Source organism: Zalophus californianus, chromosome 2, assembly GCF_009762305.2.
Source record: "Zalophus californianus isolate mZalCal1 chromosome 2, mZalCal1.pri.v2, whole genome shotgun sequence".
Classification (NCBI taxonomy): Eukaryota; Metazoa; Chordata; class Mammalia; order Carnivora; family Otariidae; genus Zalophus; species Zalophus californianus.
Genome location: NC_045596.1, coordinates 81,131,250 through 81,157,343, shown reverse-complemented (window position 1 = coordinate 81,157,343; position 26,094 = coordinate 81,131,250). Strand labels below are relative to the sequence as shown.

At 35.9% G+C, this 26,094-nt stretch overlaps 1 protein-coding gene across 2 annotated transcripts in view; it reads left to right on the top strand.

The window, feature by feature from the left end:
- EIF4E (eukaryotic translation initiation factor 4E) overlaps window positions 1-26,094 on the top strand; it is a 45,707-nt gene that overhangs the window by 8,810 nt on the left and 10,803 nt on the right. The window contains exons 2-3 of one of the 2 annotated variants that reach the window (XM_027599167.2): window positions 15,977-16,083; window positions 25,611-25,706. In XM_027599167.2, the coding sequence (XP_027454968.1) occupies window positions 15,977-16,083; window positions 25,611-25,706 (203 nt within the window). The remainder of the gene's footprint in view (window positions 1-15,976; window positions 16,084-25,610; window positions 25,707-26,094) is intronic. The other variant, XM_027599168.2, reaches the window with a different exon arrangement.

The following is a 26,094-nucleotide window of genomic DNA, read 5'->3' as shown; positions in this document are numbered from 1 at the left end:
ATTTCTATACATATGGGTAATTTCCAACCATTTGCTAATTCAGTTTATGGTGAATAGCCTTCTAATACTCCATACATGAGGTAGTATAGCTGAAAGGTAAATGTTTTGCCAGTAAATTGAAAATTTAGAAACTACTGATTAGGTAAAACACTTCGGGACTATAGTTGGCTATCAGGCTATAATTTTTTTTAGAACTACACCTCTTTTTCTAATTGTGAAAAATTTATATAAAAAACATAAAAGATACACATGTGCATAAGTTTTAGAGTAATAAATTGATGACCTTTGTACTCATCACTTTAAGACATCATCGTGTCTTTATGATGGCTTCACCTTCCTCGAATCTCTACTAAAGCCCCACTTGGGGAAACCACTGGGCAAGATCTTGAACATGTTCTGGGAAACAGGACTCCACAGTTGTTATCTGGCAGGTTATGGTGTGGGCCAGGCAAAGAACTTTCAGTTAGGAGAGTGGTTTGTGGTAGTAAGATGCTTTGTGTCTTTGTGTGTTGTTTTAAGTGTAGGTTAAAGCTGAACTCAGTTGGTGTGGAATTTGTAGTTGTTTCAGGGGGAAGGGCACAAAGGAGAGAAAAGGAGCTTTGTTAACACAGGGTTAAGCTGAGTTAAGTAAAGATAAAAGTCTGGGCCAGACAAACCATGGCAATCAGTGTTTTGTTTTTTTTTTGTTTTGTTTTGTTTTAAGGGTAGAATAATAGGCATCTTGATCATTATAGCCATCAGATGAAGAATGTAGCCTGAATCACATTGGTCCAATCTGGATGTTGCTCTCTATATCTGGTGCACACCTGTCTTTGACTATGCTCTTGATTCCCTCTCATTTGACTTCCTTGGTATCCCTTGTTGTCTTACTTGGTTTCTTGTTTCATTTCAGTAGATCACATCTCCAGTAATATTTTGAGAAAAGATATATGAGAGTTAAAGATTTTTGAGACCTTGCCTATTAAACAATGTCATATCTGTAGTTTGGCTGGGTGTAGAATTCTTTTCTTCAGAATTTTAAAAGTCATTATTTCAGGTCATCTTCTGTTGTGGCTGTTCAGTCAGATATTCTAATGGCTACTTTTCTTTTTTCTCTTCTTTGTGTGACCAGTTCTACTTCAACGGAGAAATTTTTTTTGTCCCCATTTCACAATGACATGCTCCACTGGGCTAGGTACTCATTGCATTTTTTTAACGGGGCAACTCCTATTCATCACTTTAGATTTATTTGTGATTTTCCCCTCTTTGAAACAGTTATTCAGATACTGGATCTCCTAGCATGGTTCTCTGATTTTTTTTTTTTTTTTTTAAGTTTAAATCTTGCTTTCATTTTCTGGGAAATTTTATTTTCAGGGCTTTCTGTCATAATTTTAATTTCCAGATCTCTTCTCTTCTCTATGTTCACTTTATAATTTCCTATAATTGTGATGCAACATTTTAACTTTTTTAAGATTTTATTTATTTATTTAACAGAGACAGACATAGCAAGAGAGGGAACACAAGCAGGGGGAGTGGGAGAGGGAGAAGCAGGCCTCCCGCAGAGCAGGGAGCCCGATGCGGCGCTTGGCTCGATCCCAAGACCCTGGGATCATGACCTGAGCCAAAGCCGGATGCTTAACGACTGAGCCACCCAGGCGCCCCACATTTTAACCTTTTGAGGATATATATATATATATCTCTACATATTTTTGAAGGCATTTTCTTTTCCCTGCCTCTTCCCTCCAAGTTGCTTATTTTCTTTTTTATTTTTGAACTCATGGCAGCAATCCTGTGAAGGTAGAGGGAGGAAATTGAGGGATCTAGTTATTTTTCAATAGCTGTCGCCATATTCTCTTTAATTTACCTCCTCCTTTCACTCTCAGTTCTAAAGGTGCTGCCAGCTTTTGAGACTTTCAGGATCTAGCTGTGTATATTGATTAGTGACCACTTGTCCGTCTATGTTCCAGCTCTTTTCTTTTTTTCCTTGCTCTTCCCATAGTTGTGGACCTAGAAAAAAATCTCTATTATCGTTTTAGTGGGATTTTGAGAAGGAACAAAATGAAAATCATTCATTTATTCAAACATTTGAGTACTGTACTATCATGTGCTGGACACTTCTGAGTGCTTAACCCAGCTCTCCTTTGAGCTTAAAGTTACTGAATTACTGAATAGCAAAAAAAGTAAAGAAGTAACACTTAGCATGATACTTAAAAAGTAACTTATTGTTGCATTCTGATCATAAAACACAGTATTACAGTTTTTCTGTAACTAGGTAAAAAGTGCCAGGAATAATAAACCTAGCAAGTAACTTGCTGCTTTCCTGTACCCAGGTACCAGTGCCTTCAAGTGCCCAGAAATTATAAACCTAGTAAGTAATTTGCAGGATTTATAAATGAAAGCTATACAATTCTACTGAGGAATACAATGAAGGGCTTTAGTAAACAAAGTCATAATTTGCTTTTGGGAAATACTTGATATTGGGAAGATGTTAATTTTTCCTGAATTAATTCAGTATGTACTGAATCAAAATGCCAAAATCTTTGTAGTGGGCTGAGGTCCACAAACTGGCCTTAGGGCTGTTCTTGTGTGGCCTGCTAGCTAAGAATGTGTTTTGTATTTCAAAGGGTTGTAAAATAAAGCAGATTATAAGTGACAGAAAGATCACCAGCCTAAAATATTTACTCTCTGACCCCTTATAGAAAAAGTTTGCAAGCCCCTGCTTTATAAAATGATTGTAAAGTTTATTTGAAAGAATAGATAAATGAGAATTGGCAGTAAATTTTTGAAGAAGAAAAGGGGAATGGAGAATTTGCCCTACAATAAGAAAAAAAAATATTGAACAGTTAATTTTTTAAAACGTGGTATTGGTGTAAACGGGACTGACAGATCACTGAAACAGACTGCTCAGTCCAGTAGACTCAAGTATATATTCGGTTTCAGTATAATTTTGTTGTAATAAATTTGGAACATTTAGATCTGTGTGAAGAAAGTAAAAGTCATCTATAATTCCAACAACTAGGTTTTCCTTGGTAATATTTTGGTTTACTTGTTTGTGGATTCTTTTCTTACCTCATCTCTTCTTTGTACCTCTTTTCTTTTCCATTTATTTATTTATTTATACATACATACATACATACATACATACATACATACATACCTCTTTTCCATTTATTTATGAGGGCGGGAGGGAGAGAGAGAGAGAGCGGGCATATGAACGGGAAGGGCAGAGGGAGAGAGAATCTCAAGCAGACTCCACACTGAGCCCAGAGCCCAATGTGGGGCTCCATCTCAGGACCCTGAGGTCCTGACCTGAGCTGAAACCAAGAGTTGGAGGCTTAAGCGACTGCGCCACCTAGACGTCTCTTTTGCTTTTATTATTATTTTTTTTTTTTAGAGATTTTAGTTATTTATTTGACAGAGACACAGCGAGAGAGGGAACACAAGCAAGGGGAGTGAGAGAGGGAGAAGCAGGCCTCCCGCGGAGCAGGGAGCCCGATGCGGGGCTCGATCCCAGGACCCTGGAACCATGACCCGAGCCAAAGGCAGATGCCCAACGACTGAGCCACCCAGGCACCCCCTCTTTTGCTTTATAAGAGTATTTTTTAGCGCAGTTTTAGGTTCACTACAAAATTGAGAGAAAGGTAGAGAGGGTTCTGGTATACTTCCTGTTCTGGATGCACAGGTGCACCCCCCCCCCCCCCCCCCGCTACCCCACTGTCAACATCCCATACCAGAGTGGAACATTTGTTATTTGTTACACCAAATGAACCTACACTGAAACATCATCATCTCAAGTCTCTAGTTTACATTAGGGTTCACTCTTGGTGTAGTACAGTCTTTGGGTTTGGACAAATAAATAATGACACGTATTTACCACATTGTAGTATCATACAGAAGTTTTACTGCCTAAGATCCTCTGTTTTCTGCTTCTTTATCCCTCCTTTCTAACCCCAGCAACCACTAATCTTTTTAATACTTTCATGTTTACTGCCTTTTCCAGAATGTCATGTAGTTGGAATTGTACAGCGTGTGGTTTTTTCAGATTGACTTCTTTCACTTGGTGATATACGTTTGTCATTCCTCCATGTGTTTTCACGGTTTGATAGCTCATTTCTTTTTGTGCAGAACAGTATTGCATTGTGTGGATGTACCATAGTTTATTTAGGACTTCTTAAAAAGTGCCTCCCCTCCACCAGAAAAGTAAAGTGCTCCTTGTTTGTACAGTTCTGTAATCTGCCTTTTCCCACATTTACATTAGCATTTTAAAATAATTTTCTAAGCATCACATTTAGTGCCTATATTGTGAACACCATAATACATCTCTTATTTTTTGGTTGTATTTTTTGATATATGTTGACTGTACTTTTTATTTACTAACATAAAATACACAAAACTGTTAGTGTCCTGGTACTTTTTTTTGAAGAAATCTCTTAGAAGTATAATTACTGAGTTAAAGAACATAGCTCTTTTTATATTTGGAAGCTTGTATTTCATTAACTTAAGCTCAGTTAGTGGAGGGATATAATCTATAAACCTGGGGACATTTGAAACTGTCCCTAGTTTTATAATTTTTTAAAGAAATATAGGTTGATTTCTTTCAGAAGATAATTTAAATGTTTGAAATATGAAAGGACAACTCTAATTTTCTTATTAAAATTATTGTTTTGGGGTGCCTGGCTGGCTCAGTTTGGTAGAACATACGACTCTTGATCTCAGAGTCATGAGTTTGAGCCCCACATTGGGTGTAGAGATTACTTTTAAAGAAACTATAGTTAAGATCATAATTTTAATCTTTAACTTTTAACATTATAGAACTTTGAAAAAACATGTAGAATTTAGAAAATTCAGCTGTAAAAAAAAAGCTGCTTACTTGTTTAACTGGGACTAAAGATTTCAGTGTCATTAAATTTTAGTTATAATTTTAAAAGGAATAAACTTAAAAAGAATCAGTAGGCAAAATATTTGCCTTTCAAATTCTAATTATGAAGCTTTAAAGAATAACTGAAATGCTTTGTTACTGAAACCAGTGTAATTTTATGCAGTGAAAATGCTTGTCCTAACATCACCTTAATGTTATTTGGAGCACTTTTTAATTTTGTATATGATGTTTAACTTCTATAAATTTCCTTAGTTGTTATAAAATGAGTATTTTGGTAATCTTTGATTTAAGTAGCATTGATATTTAAATTTTTAAAAAATGTTTTATTTATTTATTCATGAGAGTCAGGGGGGGGGGGACAGAGGCAGAGGGAGAAGCAGGCTCCCCACCTAGCAGGGAGCCCGATGCAGGACTCGATCCCAGGACCCTGGGATCATGACCTGAGCTGAAGGCAGACGCTTAACCATCTGAGCCACCCAGGCGCCCGATATTTAAATTTTATCATTAGCCTTGTTACCATTCTAGATCACACATGTTTATTTCTTATGTCTACCATCACATTTTCCTTTCTGAATTTGGGATCTTCTAAGCTACATAAGATGTGGAGAGTAATTTGGTTGGCAGATTTCAAATGAAACAAGATGCCTACAGATCTTTCTAGTAAAGAGTTAAAGATACACGCACCCAAGTTTTAAAAATTGTATTCCATAAGGTCAAAAATTCAAGTGTGGCCTGTAGGGATTTTTTTTTTTTTAATATTAGTAAAATGTGGTTAAGTATATCTTGTTGTCTATCCAGAAATAACCATTTTTAGCTATAGAGCTGCAAACTTAATCAGCTCTGTTCACTGAAAAGTGTAGTGCTTGCTAGTCATCAGTTTTAGTCAGGTAACTAGGTTATTTTTCCTTAAATAGATTGAACAGCTATTAAATTTTGTAGTACTTAAGATACGACACAATTTGTACAAATCACAGCTCTTCCTTTCTGTACCTCAGCTTCCAGTATTTTTTTGTTGTATAGATGCCATTTTACATCATTTGAAAAGAATATTAAAAAGTACTGTCTTTTGAATCAGAATTAATGTATACTGTATATTGATTAGTGACCACTGATCAATGGTCACTAATGTAAAGGAATGAAAAACATGAAAAAAATTTCTCCATTTTAGCAGTGCTTTAAGAAAAGGTTTGTATTTTGCTAAATCTGCATATGTTATTTTTCTACTTCAGTGTTTTAGTTTAGAGCATGAAGGTCACTATTTTGATTATTACAAGGAAGAAGACCTGCAAAATCCACAGCCTCCACTTTTGTGATGAGTGATGCGGGATTAGCTGATACTACTTTTAACAACCAAGACAACTGATTTAATTATTTGTGGTAATTTTCAGTGTTTACACCAATTTTTTTATTCCTTACAAGGCAAGCGGTAAAACTACTTGTTCTTATGTACTAGTTAATTAATTACACTAATTTACATATGGAGGGTGCTGGGGAAATGCATTGTTTGCTAAAAAGAGACCTGGAAACTGAATGTTTGGAGACCAAAGGGAAGAGTAATATATCTTGAGGTCTGTTTACATATCTTGTATGAAATGATAGAATTCTCTTTCCAGTTATTTGTATCCATAAAGAGAGGATTTTATTTATACTTACCTGTATTTTTGAGGTGTTTGGCCATACAGGCATTTAGTATGCTGTCTTACATAATAATAAAAACTCACTATAATTGATCACTGGCATTTACTTGCTTTTTTTCATAGTGGGAGTTTGTGTGTGTGTTGGGAGTGAGGTGTACCATTCATGGCCTTTTTTTCTAGTTTATTGGCAGTGGCATACATTTGCAAGATAGTGAAGGTATTGAGGCTGAGGCTCTGGCACAAGGCATAGTACATACTGTAGGGTTATGTGGCCTGGAAAGTACCTCGATAACCTTATATACTCTGGGCACTTTTGGGAGTGAACGAAGATTCTGTTGATACCCTGAAACAATAAACAGGTAAAACCAGGACATATGGTATCCCTAGCTGTGAATCCTGATAGTGATAGTTCTGGATTCAGATGTAGAATACAGCTAGGCCACGTTAACTTCCAGCCCTTAAATTTAAAGACCAGAGAGTTTCACAGTACTATGAAGATTGAATATATTGAGATTATATAAATATTGAAATAATGTATATAAAAATATGTAGCACATTATTTGATAGTAACTGCTTGGTAAATGTTACCTATCAAGTAAAAACTTAAAGTTTGGATGAAGTGTGAGGGTGGGTGTTACCACTTTAAAAGTCATAAAGCACCATTCTTTTCTGTTCTTATTTGCTTACTCTTTTCATTATTTCATATTTGTATTTAATGTATGTAGTGCCTTCAGTTTACTGAAATGTTGGGAGGTGAGTAACTTGTAGAGATAATTGCAACTATCTTTGCCATGATAGCATTTACATTTCTCTTTAGGCCACAAATGGTCTTTTCTAACTCAACTGAAAAAACAGTGAAGCAAGGAAGGGGGTAGATACAAGGAAGTGCTACTGAAAATTGGACATTATTATCCATTATTCGGTGCTCTGTTGTACTTGCCTGAAATCATACAACTGTGAATGGCAGAGCTGGGATTCTAACCTGGATAGTCTGGCTCCAGAGTATGTGATCTAAACCAGTGTCTCCCATACTCTGGTGGAAAGTGGGTTATTTATTTATTTATTTACTTGTTTTTAAAGACTTTATTTTTTTTTATTTTTTTATTATGTTAATCACCATACATTACATCATTAGTTTTTGATGTAGTGTTCCATGATTCATTGTTTGTGCATAACACCCAGTGTTCTACGCAGAATGTGCCCTCTTTAATACACATCACCAGGCTAACCCATCCCCCCACCCCCCCAAAGACTTTATTTTTTTTTAAGTAATCTCTACATCCAATGTGGGACTCGAACTTACAGCCCCAAGATCAAGAATCACATGCTCTACCGACTGAACCAGCCAGGCACCCCTTTTATTTTGTTTTAAAACAATTTCTCATGTAATGCTTTTGTAAGTCATAAAAAGTATAAAGAAAAATGAAAAAAAAAAAGCACAAAAGTGTAAGCCTGCATTTGCTATTACTAGTTTCGACAGGTGCAAAAATACTGTCAGATTGTTGTAAAGTTTCCTAAGTACTTACTTTCCATTTCTATACCTACCGTGGTTGTAGGCTATAACCAGCAGAAATCTGTGGACTGCATTTTGAGTTACTGCTTTAACCCGTATTAGTGCCAGGGGAACTACTGCTTTTTGTTCCAAATTAAGGTTTAGGTGATGTCCTAAAGTTACGTGTGTGTGTTGGGGGGGACCCTGGAAGTTCTTAGTAGTAATATTTGTTCAGTGAAGTAATGGAGGACACTAACTGAGTGTCCTGAGGGGAAGGGTTACTGTTATTTCTAGAAGAGATAGTTTGTAAGTGTGTTTGAGTTGAGAGTTAATGAAAAATCTTGGGTGTTCACAACCATGGAAAAGCATACCATGGTTTTGGAATTTAAGCACTGTAGATTTGAACATGGCTAGAAGGAAGAATCTAAACTTTAGTCAGATTAGAGAAATGATACTATATCTGGGAAGTATTTAGCTTTATAATACTAGGATTGTCCAACAAAGTTAATATTGTGTTTGATACATGCTCTGGTTTTTGCAGAATGTTACTGCATTCTGAGATGTAGCAATGTTCAAAAGCTGCCTGGGATTCTTTGCCCCTGATTGTTAAACTTGCCCCACTGTTGCTCTACTTTTTTTTTTTCAACTTTCTTCTCTTGTTATGACGGTTACTGAGCTCCGGGACCACTAAATTATAAGACTACATTTTTATTTTAATCTCAAACTCAGAAAATCCAAAACTATGTTCAATATTTTGCACTTAAAATGGTGGTCTTTTCTATTCCCTTACTCGTCATCAGTATTTAATCAATTTGATCTGTCAATGAATGGCTTCCATTGCTCACAAGATGAAAGGTATACTTTTAGCTTGACCTTTGAGCCCTTTCAGTCTCCCTTCAGCCCACCGTTCTAGTCTGTCTTTGGTTTCATGAGCCCTCTCTTTCAGTCTCATTGATTCCTTACCATCTTCTAGTTGAACCCGGTACCATCTCATTGCTTTGTACTCTCCATTCTACACACCTGAAATAGGTTATACAAGAGTTTTTCAAGTGTAGTTTGTTTTTTAGGTTAAAAATGTATTTGATAACTTAGACCAAAATTAACACAGGAAACAACAGGTGTTGGTGAGGATGCGGAGAAAGGGGAACCCTCTTGTACTGTTGGTGGGAATGCAAGCTGGTGCAGCCACTCTGAAGAACAGTATGGAGGTTCCTCATAAAGTTAAAAATAGAACTGCCCTATGATCGAGCAATTGCACTGCTAGGTATTTACCCAAAGGATACAAAAATACTAATTCAAAGGGATACATGTACCCTGATGTTTATAGCAGCATTATCAGTAATAGCCAGATTATGGAAAGAGCCCAAGTGTCTATCGACTGATAAATGGGTAAAGAAGATGTGGTATAGGGGTGCCTGGGTGGCTCAGTTGGTTGAGCGACTGCCTTCAGCTCAGGTCATGATCCTGGAATCCCTGGATCAAGTCCCGCGTCGGGCTCCCTGCTCAGTGGGGAGTCTGCTTCTCCCTCTGACCCTCCCCCCTCTCCTGTGCTCTCTCTCTCACTCTCTCTCTCAAATAAATAAAATCTTTAAAAAAAAAAATGTGGTATACACACACACATACACACAGAAGTATTACTCAGCCACAAAAAGAATGAAGTCTTGCCATTTGCAACAACATGGCTGGAGTTAAAGAGTATTACGCTAAGCTAAATAAGTCAGAGAAGGACAAATACTATATGATTTCACTCATATGTGGAACAAAATAAGCTAAGTCAGAGAAAGACAAATGCCATATGATTTCACTCATGTGGGGAATTTAAGAAACAAAATGGGCGCCTGGGTGGCTCAGTTGTTAACCATCTGCCTTCGGCTCAGGTCATGATCCCAGGGTCCTGGGATCTAGCCCCACATCGGGCTCCTTGCTCAGAGGGAAGCCTGCTTCTCCCTCCCCCACTCTCCCTGCTTGTGTTCCCTCTCTCACTGTCTCTCTGTCAAAAAATAAATAAAATCTTAAAAAAAAAAAGAAACAACAAATGAACACAGGAGTTAAATAAAAGGAAACCAAGAAACAAACTGTTAACTATAGACAACAAACTGAGGGTTACTGGAGGGGAGGTGGGTGGGAGGATGGGTTAAACAGGTGATAGGAATTAAGGAGTGCACTTGTGATGAGCACCGGGTGTTGTGAGTGTTAAATCACTAAATTCTACACCTGAAACTAATACTCCACTGTATGTTAACTAACTGGAATTTAAATAAAAACTTGGAAAGAAAAAAGTGTATTTGATTACTTTGAGAGTATAATAATCTGTTAAATTAGCCTTTTGTGTTTTACTTGTGTAATTTTTAAATTTAGAAACACTGGTAAATATGACACTGGTAAATATGGATATTTAAGATGTAATTCTCAATGAAATTTGCTTACAGAGGAGCTTAGAGGGTAGGTAGAGGGATGTTGTGGAACTTTGCAGTAAAGAATTTTGTTTTTAAGTTGAATGTAAATTTAAAACTTCTATTGTCTGCTCTCTATATAAAGCAACCATAAAAATGACACAAATTATAAAATACATTTTTTAGTTCTTATACAGATCATACAATAATCTTGTTTGCTTTACTTGCTACTTTGATGATCTTACATATTTAAAAATAAATAAATAAAAAATAAATAACTGAATACCATGAAAACACTTGCTGTGGAGTTTTCAGGGAGAATTTTGTGAAGTTGGTGTTAACAAGTAACACATAGCCTTCCTATACCTATTTCATGGTAATCTTAAGTCTCAGATAGCTTTCCAAATAATTTTAAGAGGAGATAAAATTCCAAGATAATTTTATTTTCAAATTCAGTTTGTTAGAAGTACTTAGTAAATTAGAACAAAAAATGGGTAATTTGGAGATTTGTTATAGTTATATGAGGCTTATGCTTAACTGATGAGTGAACTGAAATCAGTTTTGTTCCAGTTCTTTAAAAAATAAATTATATTTCTTCTGATTTGGCATATGCTCATTATAAATCATTTTTTAAATAATTTTTTGATCAAAGAATTTAATATAGTATGGCCACCATTCTGGACATCGTTTCTCATTGTGTATGTTGCTATAGATTCAAACGTTTGTGTAGGAATTGGACTTTCCCCGTAGAGGACTACCCTCACAGAATTAGCCTGGAAGTCTTAAATAACCTCCTACATTGATAATATTTTTTCTTCTGTTTTATCTAAGTTTTTTAAAAACATCTGATTATTTGAATCAAAGTTGAGAGGTTTTATAACTAAATAATAAGTTGAAAGAAATTAACAGGCATGTTTCAGCAGTCTCAAGTTTTTTTATTTCTTTGCAATAGTTTATAATATAGTTGCAAGCAACTTAAAAGGTGAATGATTAATAAATTTTTGGTTTAGATTTTGGTTTAAATTTCTGCTAATTAAGAATGAATTGGTGAGACAAGTAGATGATCATAACAAAATATGGCCTAAATAAGAAAATATGACTTTTCCTTTTTTAATGTGCCCTTTTATATGTGGTTTTTAATATTAATGTTTTCATAAGTAAATTCCATCATGAAGTGATTTCTAACTTTTATTAGATTTGGTTTGTGCTGTGTTCATGAGTATTTTCATAGAGTATTTGAGTATTTTATATTCTGTCTTAGAAATGGTTATTAAAACCATTGTTTATTAAAAGAGTGCGAGAAATTCTTAAGGTAAAAATTTGAACGTGAGGGGCACCTGGGTGGCACAGTTGGTTGATCGTCTGACTCTTGGTTTTGGCTCAGGTCGTGATCTTAGGATCATGAGAGTGAACCCTGTTTAAGGCTCTCTGTCCCTCTGCCCCTCCCCTCCACGCAGGCATGTGTGCTCCCTCTCTCAATAAATAAAATCTTTAAAAAAAATTTGAACATGAGACTATTAAAACTGCAGATGGTAACTTAAAAGGCTAAATAAATGTCAGTCTACTGCTTATATTTAAAAAAAAAAGTTTTGTATAATCTTAAAAAAAAAGGGGAGAGGGTGCCTGGGTGGCTCAGTTGGTTAAGCATCTGCCTTTGGTTTAGGTCATGATCCCAGGGTCGTGGGATTGAGATCCCAGTCAGCATGCTTCTCCCTCTCCCTCTGCTGCCTTCCCTGCTTGTGTTCTTTTGCTCTGTCTCTGTCAAATAAATTAAATCTTTAAAAAAAAGCTTTAAATACTGAAAGATAATTGTTTAATATTTTTTTCAGAGTGTTTTAGAGTATTTGTCTTAACATCTAGCATATTTGTATAATGTTAAAAGTGAAGACTGAAAGGTTTTTCACTTTTATACATCCACACACATTTATTTAAAGTTGTAGTTATTTTAATTTTAGTTATAAGAAAAATTCAAAATTATAAATTCTTAATGTAAAGACTAAAACATAAGGTAGGACTTTTAAAGCAAAAGAAACTTAAATTCTAGGAACTTAATATACTTTTTCCTGAGTTATTACCTGCTTTTAGTTCCTATGTGTCCAGAGATTTTTGATATCATCTAAGTCATCATTCTCCTAATTGTGAAAAGAGTCGAGTAATCAAAAAGAAAGTAAAATACTGAGTGAGTTAGCAGGTGATATTTTGGATCTCATGAAACATATAATTATTCATACTATAATTAACTCATTGTTTTTATGTGCTGCTGACATAAACTGTTTAAATAAATGTGAAAGTATGGTTTGTATTGAGGATTTGGAACTTAATGAGTAAATTTCACTTGTCTTTTAATTTAGATAAATAAGAATTTATAGTACTTCTGGAGGAAGAATGTACTATACACCTAGCCTTACAAATTTATATATACCTAATCCTTTGCTAGAACCATCATTATTATTTTAAACTCCATAAGGCGTCATTATTATTGTTCTTTTAAACTGTTCATAGTCTGACAAATTGATCCACCTATTTACATTTTCCAGTGTTTTTCATTCTTTTTTGCATTTTCATGTTCTTACTTGGGCTCTTTTTTTCCCCTCTAGCCTGAAGACTTTTCCTTTGGTGTTTGTTCCTCTTTATTTTGGACCTGTGTGTATGTGTTGGGGGAGAAGGGGTTGTGTCTGTCTGTGTGCATCTGTGTATTTATCCAGTTCTGAAGGATATTTTTCCTAGGCACTGAATTCTAGGTTGACCATTTTTCTTTAAGTGTGGAGATGTCAATTCTGTTGTCTTAATGGCTTCCAGAGTTTCTGTTGGGAAGTTAGCTGTTAATTTTATTCTTGTGAATGGTGTGTGTGTGTGTGTGTCCCCTTTCCTAACTGCTTTTAATGTGACTCCTTTAAAAGGTTTTCAGTAGTTCGAAGCTGATATGCCCAGGTATAGTTTTGTTTGTGTTTTACTGCTTGGAGTTCCTTGAGCTTTTTGAATCTGTGACTTGAGTTTCTGATGAGATTTGGTAAATTTTGGTCATTGTTTGTGTATGCCTCTGTTCCGTTCTCTCATCTTGTCCTTGAACTTTTTAACTGTCTTCCATAATGTTTCTTACCATCTATTTTTCTCTCTGTATTTGTTTGAATATCTTCTGTTGACCTATGTTTGAGTTCACAAATCTCACACTCTGCAGAGTTGAATTTGTTGTTAATCATTCAGTGAACTCTTTAAGCTTTATTTGAGAGCTAGAGAGAACGAGCAGGGGGAGGGGCAGAGGGAGAGAGAATCTCAGGCATACTCCACACTGAGTGTGGAGCTCCATGTGGGGCTTGATTTCATGACCATGAGATCATGACCTGAGCTGAATCAAAGAGTTGGACACTTAACCGACTGTGGCCATCCTGGTGCCCCCATTCAGTGAACTCTTAATTTCAGACATTGTACTTGGCAGTTCCATAATTATGTCTATTTAGTTCTTTTTAAAAATAGATTTGTTTTCTTTTCAAATACTCCCCATTTTTTTTCATCCTTTCCCCTATCTTCTCTATTTTACTATAGTAATCTTGGTTATTATGTCTTTGCTGTTTTACCGTAGTAATCATAGTTATTAACTCCCATTACCTGGGTCATGTCTGGATGTCTTTCTGTGGACAGGTGAATCTCTTGATCATTAGTGATTTAAAAAAGATTCTTTGTAGGGGCGCCTGGGTGGCTTAGTTGGTTAAGCATCTGCCTTCAGCTCGGATCATGATCTCAGGGTCCTGGAATTGAGCCTAGCTCCTTGCTTAGAGAGGAGCCTGCTTCTCCCTTTCCCTCCGCTTCCCCCCCACCCCCGCTTGTAGTCTCTCATTCTTGCTCTCTCTGAATAAATAAATAAAATCTTAAGATTTTTTATTTATTTGACAGAGTGAAAGAGAGAGAGAGCACAAGCAAGGGGAGTGGCAAGCAGAGGGAGAGGGAAAAGCCGGCTCCCTGCTGAGCAAGACTGAGTCTGGACCCAGTCTTCCTAATGGTATACAGCCTCTGAAGTCTTGGCTCAGCTGTTCTCTGCTAGACTACCCAGAGCTGTACTCTGAACATCACAGCTTAGCAACTAGCCAAGGACCTCTGAGGGACTTTTACATAGATTTTTGAGGCTTACTCCTCTGTAGCCCACTTTTCTCTAGTACCCTGTCTCCCTAGGCCCACTTAGTCCCGAACATTGAGACTGCCTCTGTCTGAAAACTATCACTAATTTTAATCTAGTGGGGTAAGGAATGGCATTTTGTAATTATATGATGACGTAAATTGATCGAAAAATGCTAGTAAAAAATGGTGATTTTTAGGGCATTGACTACTCTAAGTTTTAGTCTTGATTGCTTTGTAAACATTTACATTTATTACTTAAGAAATCAAGACAATAAGTTCCTATTGAGTATAGCACTTTGCTCATTGCCATTACAGTTGTGAGCAAAATCAAGGCATAGCCTCTGTTATGAGTGACTTCATAGGCTAGTAGAAATTAGCTCCTAGACATGTCATGTTATTAGGAAAAATGTATTTTGTAAAATGAATACTACCTATCCACTGGGATACCTTTAGATCCCACATCTCTGATTTGCATAATCCTGTTAATGTGAGCATACATCTCTGTTGACTTGCTGGTTCACTTTATCTCCAGACTTGTTGTGGTGCCCTTTTTGAAAAAAAATCAGCTTTTGTTTTAGCTTCTGGTGCCTTTCCTTAGCATTCAGTTTTGTTGAAATAGTTTATAATTGGGTGAAAAGCTACATGGAGCAATGTGGAGAACACAGATAATCCCCAAGCTCCTTTTTTTCCTGACATTTTTAAAGGATTTTTTTTTTTAAAGATTTTATTTATTCATTTGACAGAGAAAGAGAGCGCAAGCAGGGGTACTGGCAGGCAGAGGGAGAAGCAGGCTCTCTGCTGAGCAGGGAGCCTGATGTAGGGCTCCATCCCAGTACCCTGGGATCATGACCTGAGCCAAAGGCAGACGCTTAACTGACTGAGCCACCCAGGTGCCCCTTTTCCTGACGTTTTTAGATGATAATATTAATTATGTCTAACCTAGAAGAAGATTTAGGTTCAAGCCAACATTGAGCTTTTTTGCCTGGGGCCATTTGAAAATGACAGAAGTTGCTGAACTTCTAAGTTACCATATTATAGTGTGACAAAAGGGAAGGACCTGTGTAGTACTGGCTTGATCAGTTTATAAAGCTCTCTTTTGTCATTGTAATATAGTTGTTATTCTCCAAACTTTAGTCATACTTCCCCCACCCTCCAAACCATACATAGTACTTTAATGGTATGTTAGGAAAGACAGCTGATTTTCTTAGCTTTGTTGCATGGTGTCTAACAATCTTTCTGATAACAAAATGTGTCACAGATAACTGTATATGGACTGTATTTTTATTGAGAAGCCTTTTGCTCTTAGTGAAAAGATGCTAGAATGGAGAATCTGGTGCTTTTATTAGTGCTTGGTCTGTGGTCTGTTTTATGAAATGCTTTTATAATCTTCTTAAAAAAAGAATATTGGCAGTATTTGATCTAGAGTATTGCTATCATAGTTATGTTAAGAAATTTAAAATAATGTTTTATTATTTTCCATTAGGAAACCACCCCTACTCCTAATCCCCCGCCCACAGAAGAAGAGAAAACAGAGTCTCATCAGGAGGTTGCTAACCCAGAACACTATATTAAACACCCTTTACAGAACAGGTAAGCCTCTGACATGTAGGTTCTTCTGACTCCCGCGTTGCGGTAAACGGTAGAGTAGGACAGGTTTGGGGGCACAGTTAGGCGAGACTAGTTTTTGTTATATTTGGTTGAAGATTCCATTTTCCCTTGGATAACCTGTTTCTAGCAAGCAGTTTTATGGGTAAGTCTTGAGCTCAGAAAAGAGAACCGGTTGAGACATTGGGTTTGAAATTCATGAGTAATTGGCGGAAGTGAAGCTATAATAGTAAATGAATTCTCTTTAAAGTGAACTTGACTCAAGACAGAGAGGCTTGGGATACCAGCTTATAAGGGATTTTTTTGGAGGGATAATGCCTATGAAGGGTTTAGATATAAACTGTATAAACTACAATAGAGTGGTGGTCAGGGAAACAAAGGAAATGGTTTAAGGCCAGGTGGTCAATAGCATATGTTCCACAAAAAGATCAAATATCCATTGGATTAAACAATTGAAAAAGGCTCAAAATGGCCATTGGATTGAATGATAAACTTCTTGCTAAGGTAGGAGAAAGTTTAGTAGAATGTAGATGATGGAAAAAGATTGGAGTAGTTTGTATAGTGAATATAAACGTATTATAGAGCAAGAACAAGCAAATTGAAGTTGGGCTGTGAAGGAGAAAAGGCTGGGGGATATAGAGTCTGGAGGTTGGTTGGTTTCTTTTTAAGACAAGTTACGAGAGGAAAGAGGAGAGTTTTAAGATGAATTAAATTGCAAGGCACCTAGCTGGCTCAATTGGTAGAGCATGCAACTCTTGATCTCGGGGGTCGTGAGTTCAAGCTCCATGTTGGGGTGGAGCCTACTTAAAAAAAAAAAAAAAAGATGAGTTAAGTTTCATAGTTAAGTGTAGTAGTTGAGTAGTAGCTCATTATTTAGTTTTCCCAATTCCACCCCACCCCTTCCCAGTATATTTGTGTTATTATGGTTTATATGATGAAAATTAACATTAACGCTCTGAGAGCTGATAGAAGAAAAAGGCAATGCAGAAATATTTTAAGAATCTAGAAGAAAGCAAATTAGAATTAATTTGAGGATATTTAAGTATTTCAATTCCTTTCATTCCCCTACCCCAAGACTTTTTTACCCTATCTACTTTAAAAATCCCATAAGCCTGTGTATGTTTCATAGGCATTCCTTGTTTCATTGCATTTTGCAGATACTTCATTTTTTACAAATTGAATGTTTGTGGTGACCCTGCTTTGAGCAAGTCTTTTGGTGCCATTTTTCCAACAGCATTTGCTAATTTTGTGTCTCTTTGTCACATTTTGGCAATTCTTGCAATATCTCAAACTTTTTCATTATGTTTGTTATGATGATCTGAAATCAGTGATCTTTGATGTAACTATTATAATTATTTTGGGGCACCATGAACTGTGCCCGTATAAGATGACATACTTAATAAATACTGTGTTTTGTTCTAATTGCTTTATTCACTGGTTGTTCCCCATCTCTCTCCCTCTCCCCTGAGACACAACAATATTGATATTAGGCCAATTAATAACCCTATAGTGGCCTGTAAGTATTCAAGTGAAAGGAAGAGTCATACACATCTCACTTTAAATCAAAAGCTAGAAACTAGATTAAGCTTAGTGAGGAAGGCATGTTGAAAGCCGAGATGGGCCAAAAACTAAGCCTCTTGCACTAAATAGCCAACTTGTGAAGGCAAAGGAAAAGTTCTTGAAGGAAATTAAAAGTGCTACTCCAGTGAGCACATGAATAATGAGAAAGTGAAACAGCCTTATTGCTGATAGGGAGAAAGTTTTAAGTGGTCTGGATAGAAGATCAAACCAACCACAGTATTCTCTTAAGCCAAAACCTAATCCAGAGCAAGGACCTAATTCTTTTCAATTCTTTGAAGGCTGAGAGAGGTGAGGAAGCTGCAGAAGAAAAGTTTAAAGCTAACACAGGTTTGGTTCATGAGGTTTGAGGAAAGAAACTGTCTCTGTAACATCAAAGTGCAAGGTGAAGCAGCAAGTGCTGATGTAGAAGCTGCTGCAAGTTATCCAGAAGATTTAGCTAAGAGCATTATGAAGCTACACTAAACAGTAGGTTTTCAGTGTAAATGAAACAGCCTTCTAGTGGAAGAAGATGCCATCTGGATGGACTTTCATAGCTAGAGAGGAGAAGTCAGTGCCTAGCTTCCAAGGACAGGCTGACTTCTGTTAGGGTCTAATATAGCCGGTGACTTTAGGTTGAAGCCAATGCTTATTTACTGTCCTGAAAATCCTAGGGTCCTAAAGAATTATGCTAAATCTACTCTCCTATGCTTTATAAATGGAAGAGTAAAGTCTGAATGACAGCACTTGTGTTTACAAAATGGTTTACTGAATATTTTAAGCCCACTGTTCAAACCTGCTCAGAACTAAAAAATTCCTTTTAAAATACTACTGCTCATTGAACAATGTACTTGGTCACCCAAGAGTTCTGATGTACAAGGTACATGTTTTCATGCCTGCTAATACATCTATTTTGCAGTTTATACAACATCTGAATAAAGGAGTAATTTTGACTTTGAAGTCTGACTATTTAAGAAATACATTTTGTAAGACTGTAGCTGCCATAGGTAGGGATTCCTCTGATTGATCTGGACAAAGTACACTGAAAACCTTCTGGAAAGGATTCACCATTCTAAGATGCCAGTAAGAACATTTGTGATTCCATGGGTAGAGGTCAAAATATTAACATGAATAGGTGTTTGGAAGAAGTTGATTCCAGCCCTCCTGGATGGTTTTGAGGGCTTCAGAAAGACTTTGGTGGAGGAAGCAACTGCAGATGTGGTAAAAATAGCAAAGAACTAGAATGAGAAGTGGAGCCTGAACATATGACTGAATTGCTGCAACTCATCATAAAAGTTGATTGGATAAGGAGTTGCTTGTTGTGGAGGAGCAAAGAAAATGGTTTCTTGAAATGGTGAAGATTGTTGAAATAACAACAAAGGATTTAGAATATTACATAAACTTAGTTGATAAAGCAGCAGCAGAGTTTGAGAGGATTGACTCCAATTTTGAAAGAAGTTCTGCAGATAAAATATCCAAACAGCATTGCGTGCTGCAGATAAGTCGTTTGTGAAAGGAAGAGTCAATTAATGTGGCAAACTTCACTGCTGTCTGTCTTACCATAGCTACCCCATCCTTCAGTAACCACCCCCTGATCAGTCAGCAGCCAGCATCATCAAAACAGGACCTTCCACCAGCAAAAGGATTATGACTCACTAAAAGCTTAAATGATGGTTTTTAGCAATAAAGTATTTTTAAATTAAGGTACATACATTAGTTTTTTAGACAACGATGTTGCACCCTTACTAAAGTACAGTATAGGGGCGCCTGGATGGCTCAGTTGTTAAGTGTCTGCCTTCAGCTCGGGTCATGATCCCAGGGTCCTGGGATCAAGCCCTGCATCTCCCTCTCCCACTCCCTCTGCTTGTGTTCCCTCTCTCACTGTGTCTCTCTCTGTCAAATAAATAAAATTAAAAAAAAAAATAAAGCACAGTATAGTATAAACATAACTTTTATGTGCATTGGGAAACCAAAAACTTCAATAGTCTGACTTACTTTATTGTAAACTTGCTTTTAGTATGGTGGTTTAGAACTGCATCTGCAGTATATCTGAGGTATACCTATAGTTTCACTTACCCAAAATTTACATTTTCCCTTTATGGCTTGAATATTTTTTATAATTTCTTCATTATCATGGTAGACTTACTGAAATAAATGTCCAAACATGTTTTATGAGTTTTTTCATAAGAGACCTGTGGTGCAGCATATCCTGTAGTGAGGAAGAAATTAATTCTCTACACAGTGGGGATTGTCAGCTAATGAGTGAGCCATCAAAGGTCAAATAGTACATAAAGGGTAAAATCCTTCCTCAGGAAAGCATTGTACCAAAGTTGAATGATTGATTAGTAGCAATTTCATATAATTCAACATAAGAGTAGCACCAAAACCCTTAAGGTATTTTTTAATCTTTTTTTTTTTTTTTTAAGATTTATTGATTTTAGAGAGAGAGACAGTGCATGCATGCACAGCAGGGGAAGGGGCAGAGGGAGAGAATCTCAAGCATACTCCCCACTAAAAGTTGGAAGCTCAACCGACTGGAAGCTCAACCGACTGAGCCACCCAGGCACCCCTATTTTTTTTTTCTTCATGTTCTTAGTGTTTATCTTATAAAAAGCTAACTGTGTGCCTTTTGTCTGTGAACCAGTTTTTGGTATTGTTGTTATTGATTGTTGGGAGAAGTAATCAAGGCATATATCCCTCACAGCTTGAATAAAATTTGAGAAGAGCCTGAAAAATGTCATTAGTAGATAAACTGAAATGAAGTCTCTGAGGATTTCAATTTCTCTTTGAATTCTACTTCGATAATAATATCATTTAGAAAAATATTCTAAGATGTTTTATGTTCAGATCTTTGTAGTTTCCTCATTATTTACTTTTTGTAAATATTGTATAATTATGCATTGTTAAAAAATGTATAAAAAAGAATAAATCATCAGGGTACAAGTATATAAAGTAAAAGTTCTTTTTTCCTCACATACTCTCTTCTCCATTTTACTTTTCCTCACTCCCTGGAGTAGTCAGTGTTAAATTTGGTTTGTAGTATTCCGTAGCTTTTCAATGTGCATATCTATCTTTTTTTTTTATACAGGTGACAATACTGTTGACATTTTTGTTTGTTCAGATTTGCCTCGTTGTTTTAAACTGGTGCTTTGTATTAAAATGAATAGTCATGTATTTTGTCAGGCTTGTATTAATGGGTATATAGACTTTTTTGTTTCCTATTTACAGTGTTGTATAGTATGCATTCCTGTATGTTTTTTGTGCACTTGTGTGAATATATTTATAAGATAAAATTTCAAATTTTTTAAAAAGATTTTATTTATTTGAGAGAGAGAGAGAGAGTGGTGGGGAGGAGCAGAAGGAGAGGGGGAGAAGCAGGTTGCCCCGCGAGCACGGAGCCTGATGTAGGGCTTGATCCCAGGACCCTGAGATCATGACCCAAGCCAAAGGCAGACACTTAACTAACTGAGCCACCCAGGAGGCCCAAAATTTCAGATTTCTTAGGTGAAAGACTATGCTTTAACAACCTTAATTGACAAATTATCCTCCTTTATCAGCTTAGGCTCTTAGCAGTTTGAGAGCTCCTGGTTTCTACATTTTTGCCAATTGGTTGGTCCTAGTCTGATTTATTTAAAAAAAAAAAAGTCTTCTCATTTTAAATTTGCCTTTTTTTTTTTAAAGATTTTATTTATTTATTTGTCCGAGAGAGATAGAGAGCGAGTACACAAGCAGGGGAAGGGAGAAGCAGGCTACCCGCTGAGCAGGGAACCTGATGTGGGCCTAGATTCCAGGACCCTGGGATCATGACCTGAGCCGAAGGCAGATGCTTAACTGAGCCACCCAGGCGTCCCTAAATTTGCATTTCTTTTATTGATGTTGCAAAGCTGTTTTATATATATTGAACATTTATGTTTTTATCTGTGGACAGTCTGCTCAGTTCTTTTGTCTAGGGGTGGGGGGTAGGTATTCTTTAAAGTTTATTTCCAGGGTGCCTGGGTGGCTCATTTGGTTAAGTGTCCCTCTTCTGATTTTGACTCAGGTCATGATCTCAGGGTTGTGAGATTAAGCCCTGCATTGCACTCTGTGCTCAGCGGGGAGTCTGCTTGAGATCTTCGCCCCCATCTTTCTAAAATAAATAAATCTTTAAAAAAAAAAAAGTTTATTTCCAAGCATTGTAATTAAGGATGCTAACTTATCCACGTAGGACATTAGGTTGAAAGTGAATTAGCCAAATCATTTGTCTTTTAACATTGTCTGTGGAATTACATGTTTTTTTTTTCTATAGGATTTTGATTTTTTTTTTCAGGTTTTTGATTTTTATGTAGTCCAATACCACCTTTTCTCCATGGCTTCTGGTTTCATGTCCATCTTTAGGAATAACTTTATCCACGTAATTATTCTATTTAGTAGCTGCATAGTGGTCTATTTTATTGGTGTATATTTTATTTAAGTTAGCAGTTCTCAAATTTTTGGTCTCATGACCTTTTTATTGAGGACCCCACAGAGCTTTGGTTATGTAGATTTTTATCTATTTCCATTTGTATATAAATCTGAGAAAATGTAAAATTATATTCATTTAGAAAATCCATTGCATGTTAACATAAATATTTTTTATGAAAAAATATTCAAAAATATAGTGGGAAGAATAGCATTTTTGCATTTTTATAAATCTCTTTAAGTGCCTGACTTAACAGAAATTAGTGGTATGTATTTCATAGCTGCTTCTGCATTCAGTCTATGAAGGAGATAAGTTGTTTCATAGGAAGTATAAGAATATATGACCTCATAGAAGTACATGGTTGGAAAAGGAGAATTTTTTAATAGCCTTGTAAGTTAATTATAGATACTCTCCTTTGATAATAGGTTTTTTATAGGTCAGCTGCAATGTAGAATCTGCAACCATATCCAAGAACCTTTCCCTCTCTGTTACATTAATATCTATTGGCCTATCTTGCATTTGGCATGGATCTTTTACCCATGCATGATTTTGCAACACCAGTGGTCATTTGGAAAACATTGGTTCAGTGAGTTATGCAGATCTTCTGGATATTGATACTTCTCATTAATGATACAGTATGAAAACCGTAACATTCATTAATATCACTACTAAACTCATCAGAAATGTCTGTAAGTTTGTCTCAGTGGCACATGCAGGCTTTCCAAAATTATGATTTTCTCCTGAAAGCTCACATGATAAGCATCAGGCTTATTCTCCTCATTTTCAAGAAATAACCTGGTTTATCTATCAGTCATGGTTAAAATGGAGTTCTGTGAAAAAAGTGGCTAGTTCACGTCACAGTTCAGTTCGTTAAGCATTGATTGTACTTTGGTATGCAGAAATGTTTTTTTGTTGTTTTTGATTTTTTGCAGAATATGAAAAAGATGTACATAGATTGAAATTTAATGAAACCAATAATTATTGCTTCATCAGTGGCATTCTTAACTGCAACTGACGTTGTTACTATGAGAGGTGGTGAAGGTAAAGGGTACAATGACTGCTAGCACAATTTGGTCCCATTGTATGGAACTTGCTAAGACACCAGGAGATTTATCCCACCATTGCTTTTGCACCATTAGTACAAATGTCAACACAGTGAAAAATAAAATAATGTCTTAGGATTATTATGAAAATAGTTCTTATCAGAGCTCCTGAAAGGGTCCTGGAGTCCCCTAAGCATTGCAGACCACATTTTGATAACTGGATTTAAATGATCCCTTGTTGAAAGCACATGAGATGTTTCCAGATTTTCCAACATTAACATTCTTGTACAAATTTTTGCCTAATCATCTGATTATTTTCTTAGGATAGATTTTTATATGTTCAATGGCTGGATGCAGTAAAAAAAAAAAGAAAAAATTTTATTACCATTTTTAATTGAGGTATAATTGACATATAACATTAGTTTCAGGTATAAAACATGACTCAGTATTTGTGTATATTGTGAAATGATCACTGTAGTAAGTGTACTTAATATCTGTCACCATATATAGTTATAAAGTTTTTTTTCCTTGTAATGAGAACTTTTAAGATTTACTCTCTTAGCAACTTTCATACACATAATACATTGTCATTAACAGTAGTCACCATGTTGTATATAGTTAATGACTTATTTATTTTATAACTGGGAGTTTGTACCTTTTGACCTTTTGACCCTCTTCACCCCTTTTCACCCAGCCCTTACCTCTGGCAACCACCACTCTGTTTTCTGTGTTTATGACCTTGGTTTTTTAGTTTGCTTTTGTTTTAAGATTCCCCATTTAAATGAGAACATACGGTATTTGTGTGTCTTTGTCAGTTAGCATATGCCCTCAAGGTCCATCCAATGTCTCAAGTGACAGATTTCTTCCTCTTTTTTTGTGGGTGAATAATATTCCATTGTGTACATACATTTTCTTTATCCATTCATTCATTGATGGGCACTGAGGTTGTTTCCACATCTTGGCTATTGTAAATAATGCTGCATGAACATGAGGGTGGTGCATATATCTTTTTGAGTTAGTGTTTTCGTTTTCTTCAGATAAATACCCAGAAGTGGAATTGCTGGATGATATGGTAGTTCTATTTTTAATTTTTTGAGGAAAGGTTTCATTAATTTTGGAAGACCAGAGTGTAGTACTTGACCTTATTAAATGTGTGTTTGATAATTTCTGTGCCTTTGCTTTTTTCTTTTTTGTCCCTGATAGCGGCTTGGCAAATTCACATTATCAAGTGGATGTTGAAATGCATCTTATTTTTATGTCAGATTATCTAAGCATTAATCATGGAGTTATGAAATGTGTATATGTTTTTGGAAACCTGTCTTCAGACAATATTATTCTAAATGAGAAAATGAAATTTCCCTTTTGAGTTACCTTTGGTATCGTAATTTAGATAATAGAATTGTACTAAAGATGTTATCTTGGGATATTTAAGTGTAACTTTGATGTGACCTGAGTTTATCTTCCAGGTATTAGAATAAAACTCTTTTTAACAGTTATATATAGATGTATAGAAACTAGTATACATTATTTCTTTTTTTTTTTTTCAGAACATATCTGTGATAGCATTACTCAGTGAATCCCTTTATTTTGTTATTTTCCCATTTGTGTGCTTGAGTAAACAGAATTGCATTTCATAGTTGCCCCCCCCTTTTTAGGAGTCTCTTATTTTCCATTCTTGGCTAATACCTTTTCATTTCTCTGAATATTCAGCTTTCTTGCTCCCTGCTTTCTTTTCTGGTTAAGTGCCTCTGCTGTTTTTCTTAAGTAACTGCTTGATTATGTCTGTCATAGCACTTACCACCCTGTAATTGTCTATTACATTTCTGTGAATTACTCTGGGGGATGAGCCTCAATGGGTCTCTAAAGTATAGCAGAGAATCTGTTAGGAAATAGGTACAAAATACATACTTTCTAAATGAAAGAGCAAAAACTACTCATTATTTTCCACTGTAATAGTACCTACCATTTAAAATTATTTTTAAAATAAAATAAATTTTTAATTGTGGTAAAATACACCATAACATAAAATTCACCATCTTAGCCATTTTTTAAGTACGGTTCAGTAGTGTTAAGTACATCCATACTGTTGTGCAACCAGTCTCCAGAACTCTTTTCATCTTGCAAAACTGAAACTCTGTACCCATTAAACAGTTGTCCATTCCCTTTCCTTCTAGTCCCTGCCATGTTACTTTCTGTCTTTATGAATTTGATTACTTTAGATACCTCATACAAGTAGATTCATACTGTTTGTCTTTTTTGATTGGCTTATTTCACTTAATGTCCTTAAGGTTCAATCTCAGACTTTCTTTTTTAAGTCTGACACATATTCCACTGTATGTTTAAACCACATTTTGTTTATCTATTCATCTGTCAGTGATGAGATGGGCTGCTTCCTCCCTTTGGCTATTGTGAAGAATGCTGCTAGGAATGTAAATTAAAAACTACCACGTTTGACACTGACTTTTTACTTTTAGATGGGCACTCTGGTTTTTTAAAAATGATAAAAGCAAAACTTGGCAAGCAAACCTTCGGCTGATCTCTAAGTTTGATACTGTTGAAGACTTTTGGGCGTAAGTAACCATTTTAGGATGTTTTATTAATTGTGTAATTTTTCATTTTGAGTCACAATCACAAAATGAAGGATAAGGTAAACAACTAATAAATGTGCATCTGTAGACCTACCTTTTTGTTTGTCCGTCTCCTCATAATTGTTTGAATTGATTATATCTCATCATTTAGAAAGCTTCAGTCTTGTCATCTTTAGCCCTGTGTATATTCTATATTCCTTGTCCTAAGAGATCCTTCCCTTGAGAGTCCTTTCTTGCTTCTAGAACTTTTGACAATTTGTTGGAACCCATCCCTTTTCTTTGTTGCCTAGATACATTTGCCTAATACTCCGGAGCTTTGTTAGGTTCCCATTTGTGCAAATTCTTTTTGGTATAACACCTGGGGTTTCCT